Below are 6666 nucleotides of genomic sequence, written 5' to 3'. Positions count from 1 at the left end.
CCCCTCGAAGCTGGTGGAGATGGCAGCTGCTCGAGCCAGCTTGCTGAAATCAGGGGCTCCTCCAACGTAAAACGGCTCCTTCAGGTTCAGGTAGGTGTGAGGCACCTGGGGAGGAGAGGGGAGATGATGGAGAAGATGTCAGGATATCCCTGGGTGTCCCGTGCAGGCCCAGGAGTTGCCCTTGGTGAGCCCTGTGGGTCCCTTCCAATGTAGGATGTTCTCTGATTCTATGAAAGGGGCCTCCAGGAAACCTCCTCATGCCAAGCTGCGAGGTCCCACCCACCAGCAGGCGCCTGGAAAAGGTTCCCTGGGGGTTTAATTTTGGGGAGATGCTGTTCTAATGCTCTCAGGCGTGGAGGGGGGCTCTGGTTTTGCGTGACCCCCCAAACCAAGTAACCAAAGTCTCTCCGGGGGTGATGTTCAAACCCAAACGCATTCCAGAAGGATTCAGCTTGGGTTCTCCTGGCTGCTACAGGTTGCCACGGCTAGAGGAGGTTCTCCTGCATCCCACATGGTGTGTGTTTGGAGGAGAAATCTCCCTCCTTGCTGTCACCCTGCGGTCCCATCTGCCCAGCCCGGAAAATCCCAGGAGAGTCTCCAACCGCAGGGTTCTCCAAGCAGGAATGATGTCCCTTCCTGGGCACCTGGGATGGAGCCAGGGGCACAGCAGAGATGGGGTTATATGGATCACTAGCTAGTGCTTCGTGGAGTTAAAAAAATGATCAGATTAATCGAAATGCTTCCAGAACAAAATGCAAAAACTGGCTGGGGATGAATGATGGAAGAGGAAACGAGTGTCTCTAATCTAAAGAGATCCTAAAGCTGCTCGGTCAGATGGGAAGGGGAGTGGGTGAAACACTGGGATCTGGATGGAGAACAAAAAAAAAAGAACGAGGTGCCAATGGCAGATGAGATGGAGGTGTGGTGGTTCATACTTATCTTTACCTTACGGGATTTCTGGGATCCAGAGACAGCAGGGAAGGGAAAATTACAAATGGAAATCAAAGGGAGAGAGAAAAAGAGAGAGAAAAAGGGAGATCAGTGGGTGACATTGCAACATGCAGGGCCACAAGACCCCCGCTGCCACCAGTGCTGGGGTAGCCAGGGAGGGGAAGGGGGGCTGCAGAAGGTGACAGGAGGGTCCCTGCCACCCAGGGGTGAGCTGTGCTGGGAGAGAAGCTTGAGAAGAGCAGAGCGAGGGGAGGAAGAAATCCCTTCTTTTCCAGGAACGCTGTGTAATCCTGGTGCTGCACTTCTAGGTGGATCTTATAGATGAGTTCAGCAGCAATCAGGGCTTCTCCTGCAGTATCAGCTTCCCAGCTGGAAAGGAGGGGTTAAAGGAACCCCAGGGGTCTGCAGACAGAAGTGCAGAGGGACAGGGGACGGGGAGAAGTTGGAGGGGGAAGCTGCCAGCTGGGAAACAGAGAGGAGGCACTGATGGATTCAGCAGCAGCAGTGCCAAGGGGCTTTCCCTGCTCCGTGACCTCCTCCTGGCTGAGCTCTCTGTGCTGGGGGGGCTCTTGAGCCCCCACCATGGAGGGCACAGGCTCAAAGCACAGGTAGCACAGGTGCCTCACGTGCCTGCCCCGATCCAGGGACAGTCAAGGATCTGAGATAAAGAGTGGGGAGGTGGATGTGTGTGAGGGGGCTCAAAGGCATTCCTGAAACCTGGCAGGGGCTCTGCAGCCCTGTGTGCAGGGCACAGGGAGGCAGCAAGGGCTGGGAGAGGTGTGCAGGGAGACAGGCACGCTCTGCCTGCAGCACCCTCTCCTCCCCAGGGCCTGCCCGCTCCTCCTCCACTCCTGAAGCCATGTGTGCCACAGGGATTAAAAGCCCAGGAGCCTGGGGAATTCTCAGCTCGTTCCACACGTGACAGGAGCAGGGCTGGAAGCCCAGAGAGCCCCCTCCTGAGCCACCAACTCACCGGTGACTCCCCCATCACCCTCTCGCCGTTGTTGATCCTCATGACCCCCTTGCGCCCGTTCCTCTCCAGCAGGACACTCGTCCAGGTGTTGAGGGGAACCGGCTCTTTGCTCCTGGGTGGCGAGAAGGGGGGAGAAGACACACAGGTGAGAGCTCTGCCATCAGCAGAGCGCTGAGAAACCTCCCCTGAGCAGCCCGGGCTGGGCCCCCTCACCTGAGCACGGCTGCCCCCTTGCCCAGGTCGTATCTGTACTCCAGGTACCCATCGTGCAGGGCCAGGGACACGAAGTCCCCCTTGCCATCTGTCTTCTGGCCGTTGTAGAAGATCATTCCACTGGGGTTCTTGGCCAGGAACACAACTTCCATGGACATTTTCTCCCTGAGGAGAGAAAGGTTATGGATAACCCTCCAACCCAGCAGCCTCTCGCGCTCTCTTCCTCCACCCCCACGCACTGAGCCCTTGGAATAACTCTGCCTGCCCGGGGCTACGGGATTGGCAGAGAGATGCCACCCCTGCAAGGCACCCTGGGCGGGTGAGAGGCACACCTGCCGTGCTCAGGATGTTGCTCTGTGGTGTCTCTTTACCCACCAGGCAGGTGATGCCCTCACGGGCCACCCTCATGCCCCTGGCACTTACTGCAGGTCAGGAACGAAGGTCTGCAGCCCGTTCAGCTCCAGGTAGGAGAAGCCATTGAACTCCGGGAGGAAGGGCATGGTGTGGTCCTGCTCTGTCACTGGGCACAAACGAGGGGATGGTGAGGGAGGGGAGGCAGAGCAGCTTCAGCCAGTGCCCCAGAGCCACAGCGGGCGAGGCCACCGCCCGGGCTGGGCACGCTGAGCTCCGTCCACCCCCTGCCCCAGCCCCGCTCCTCCGCCGGCTCCCGTCCCACCTCGCTCGCAGAAGTCTCCTTCCCGGCCCATGGGGCAGGCACACAGGGCACCCCCCTCGGGCAGCACCAGGCAGGTGGCAGAGACGTGGCAGGGCGAGGGCTCGCAGGGGTTCCTCTCGTCGGCGCACGTGGGCCCTGCGGCGGGACAGGCAGCGTCACCCCCGCGCCACAGACCGACAGCCCAACGTCCCTGCTGTCCCCTGATCCCCCCCCAGCCTCTGGCTCAGGCTGGGTCCCCGTGACCCAGGAAGCCCCCACAGCTGGCAGGTGATGCCCTTGGCTGGCTACGCCCCTAAAATGCGAGGGGATGTTATTTTGTGCAGGAGAACCAACAGGTCCTGGCCCTTCTGTGCATGTGAACAGGGCTACACCCCAGACCTGCTGACCTCACTGCAGGAGGCTTCATCCTCCACTTCTCCCTCTATCCCACTGCTGACACTCCCCTCCCCACTGTGCTCATCCCAGAGGCTCTGGGATCCCAAAGGACCATCCAGCAGGATGAGGAGCCCAGCCCTGCTCTGCCTGCAACCCCCTCCCCAGTGTAATGACCACAGAGGCTCTGGGATTCCTCAGGACCATCCCGCAGGATGAGGAGCCTGGCCTGGAGCCCCCTCCCTATTCTGATGATCCCAGAGGCTCTGGGACACCAAAGGACCATCCAGCAGGATAAGAAGTCCAGTCATGCCCTGCCTGCAGCCCCCTCCCTATTCTGATGATCCCAGAGGCTCTGGGATTGCTCAGGACCACCCAGCAGGATGAGGAGCCCAGCCCTGCCCTGCCTACAGCCCCCTCCCCATTCTGATGATCCCAGAGGCTCTGGGATTGCTCAGGACCACCCAGCAGGATGAGGAGCCCAGCCCTGCCCTGCCTGCAGCCCCCTCCCCACTCTGATGATCCCGTAGGCTCTGGGATCCCACAGGACCACCCAGCAGGACGAGGAGCCTGCAGCCCCCTCCCCGTACCAGTGTAGGTGTGGCGGCACTCGCAGTGGAACATCTCTGCCTCCTTGACGTGGCAGATGCCCCCGTGGTGGCAGGGGTTGGGGTGGCAGGGGTCGTTGCCACACTCGCCCACCCCGCTGCCGTAGAGGACGTCGCTGCCCTTCTCCCGCAGGTCGTACATCTGGTTGTTCACGTCCAGGAGGCGGATGCAGCCCTTGAGCCCCGTGGTGGCCGTGGTGTGATCTGCCACCCTGGGGGGACAGAGCACGGGGTCACTGGGGCTTTTGGTCACTCCAAGCATGTGGGTCAGGCTGTGCTCCCCCACAGGGCACAGATCACAGAACGGTTTAGGCTGGAAAAGAGCTCTGAGATCATCGAGTCCAATCTGTGCCTGATCATCCCCACCTTGTCCCCCAGCCCAGAGCACTGAGGGCCACAGCCAGTCCTTCCTTGGACACCCCCAGGGATGGGGACTCCATCACCTCCCTGGGCAGCCCCTTCCAATGCCTGACCACCCCTTCTGCGAAGAAATTCCTCCTGATGTCCAACCTGAATCTCCTCTAGTGCAGCTCGAGGCTGTTCCCTCTCCTCCTGTCCCTTGTTCCCTGGGAGCAGAGCCCGACCCCCCCTCGGCTTCCCCCTCCTGTCAGGGAGTCACAGAGAGCTTAAAGGTCGCCCCTGAGCCTCTTTTTCTCCAGGCTGAGCCTCCCCAGCTCCTCATAGGATACTCCAGCCCCTTCCCCAGCTCCATTCCCTTCCCTGGACTCACTCCAGCCCCACAACGTCTCTCTTCCAGTGAGGGCCCCAAAACCAGACACAGCCCTGGAGGTGCCTCACCAACACAGACGGATGATCACTTAAGAAGCCCCCCCAGCCCCCCATGAAGCAGTGGCGGGCTCTGTGACCCAGGGACAGCCCCCAGCCCCACACTCACACGGCCATCTGGTCGTCGGGCGCTCCCCCGATGAACAGGTCGGTGTCCAGGTTGAGCCCGTCGGTGCCCGGGGGGCTCTCCCCGCTCACGTGGGGCTCCCCATCCACGGAGAGCATCCCACTGCGCCGGTTCCTGTTCACCACCAGCTGGTGCCACTTGCCAGGCTCCACACGGACCTTGCTGGTGATGACGCCCGTGCCAGAGCCCGTGTTGAACCTGCAGGAGAAAAGAGGGGTGGGGGAGAGGGCCGTGTTTGTGCCATCCTGCAGAAAGGTGACACCTGTGTCAGGTGACATCTCCCAGGGAGAAGCTGGGAGCGCTTGGGAGACCCCCCCTCCCTGCCCACCTCTGTGCCAGGCTGCCCTCAGAGCACGCTCTGCCCACCCCCGAGTGTCAGGACTGCCTGAGGACTCATCTCCTCCACCTCACCTCATTCCAAATCTGTCCCTTTGGCTTTTGGAATGGAGGGGAAAAAAAAAAAAAAGAGTCATTCCAGCTCAGATTTCCGGGGCCTTTCTCCCTTTCCTTTTTTTCCCACCTGTGTTTCTTTTCTTGGTACCAAAAAAAAAAAAAAAAAAAAAAAACAAACCAAAAAAAAAAAGACCTCTCGCTCGCCCCCAAAAAATCAACCTCCCACACCTTCCAGCTTTTCAAAATTCAAACTGAAATCACTGAATTAACTTTGCTGAAAAGTGCCAGAGGGAGGGAACGAGCTCCCTATCACATCCAAAAAAAAAAACCCTTCTCCTCTCCTCATCTCTTTGATTCCGGGTCTCTCAGAACGCGAGTCCAAGCCCTGCATCCTCCTGATGTTCTGCGAGGACCATTCTGGCTGGAGCAGCCCACCTTCCTCCCCACCACCTGGGGCTGGGAGGGCACCCACCTGAGCTCCACGAAGCCGCCCACCAGGGCCAGGGAGATGAAGTCCTTGCCCCGGTTCTGGCCGTTGTAGAGCAGCAGCCCCCCGAGCTCCAGGGTGCGGAACTCCATGGCGATGCGCACCGTGTGATACGCCTTCATCATCTTGAACGCCAGGTAGGACTTGCCCCCGAAGCTGGGGATGAAGTACCTGATAGCTGCAAGAGCCAGGAGAGGAGTGAAGAGGGGACAGAAGGACACAGAGCCTGATGTGAGCCCGGGAATGTTTTCGACCTGTCCGGACACGGAGCTCTTGGGAAGGGGTGGAGAGAAGCTGGTTGTCTCCTCTGAGCCCACGCTCACCCCGTCACCACCTCCCAGACACTCACACTGGTACCCAAAACCCCTCTTGTGATGCCATTCCCCCCAAAGATTGCTCCCAGGCTTTAAAGATCCAGGGTGTTGCTCCCCCAACCAGCTCCTCCCAGTTAAAAACCAGGGCTGCTGGTCCTTTCCGTGCTCCTGTGCCATCATCCGAGCTCTGCTGCACACACAGCTCCTCGTAACTCAGCTTCCCTGCTCCTTAGATAATTTTTATCTCTCCTCCCAGAATCCCACATGACAGATTTACATTCATCACTCCAGGCTTTTGTTCATCGTGGCTGAGGTTTTCCAAGGGATCTGAGAGGCCAAGCCCTATTAAAATGAACAGGGCTGGACACCCACAGCTTGGAGCGCTCCAGATTATGGCTTTAGGGACAAAGCTTTTCAGGAATAAGCACTCCCAGCCACCCAGAGTCCCCAGCATGACCCCAAACTGCCAGTGGGGGCTCACAGTAAATAACAGCAGCTCTGGGTAAGCGTGCTGCCAGTCTCCAGCTGCTTGTTAAGCTGCTCCAAGCACTGGGAAATAGAGGCTGGATTACCAGAACACATCTCCCCGGGCTGGAGAGGATGGTCAGTGCCTGGCTGTGTCACACTGGCAGGCAGGAGCTGTGAGGGGCAGTGCCACGAGCTGAGCTAACACAGCAGCAGCTCCCAATCCCCCGGTGCTTCGGGGCACTGCTGGATCAGGAGCGGAGCCAGGGGGAAATCACTCCTGGCACCTCGCAGCCTTTTA

At 59.4% G+C, this 6666-nt stretch overlaps 1 protein-coding gene across 1 annotated transcript in view; it reads right to left on the bottom strand.

The window, feature by feature from the left end:
- Nucleotides 1–6666, bottom strand: part of AGRN (agrin) — a 114635-nt gene that overhangs the window by 12088 nt on the left and 95881 nt on the right. The window contains exons 25-33 of the mRNA XM_017825689.1: nt 5572–5764; nt 4689–4904; nt 3776–4005; nt 2814–2948; nt 2561–2657; nt 2138–2302; nt 1925–2036; nt 946–957; nt 3–105 (exon numbers count right to left, since the gene is read on the bottom strand). Coding sequence (XP_017681178.1) covers nt 3–105; nt 946–957; nt 1925–2036; nt 2138–2302; nt 2561–2657; nt 2814–2948; nt 3776–4005; nt 4689–4904; nt 5572–5764 — 1263 coding nt within the window. The remainder of the gene's footprint in view (nt 1–2; nt 106–945; nt 958–1924; nt 2037–2137; nt 2303–2560; nt 2658–2813; nt 2949–3775; nt 4006–4688; nt 4905–5571; nt 5765–6666) is intronic.

The sequence above is a fragment of the Lepidothrix coronata genome, unplaced genomic scaffold, assembly GCF_001604755.1.
Source record: "Lepidothrix coronata isolate B3197 unplaced genomic scaffold, Lepidothrix_coronata-1.0 Scaffold122, whole genome shotgun sequence".
NCBI classification, from domain to species: Eukaryota; Metazoa; Chordata; class Aves; order Passeriformes; family Pipridae; genus Lepidothrix; species Lepidothrix coronata.
This window is presented reverse-complemented; position numbering and strand designations above follow the sequence as displayed.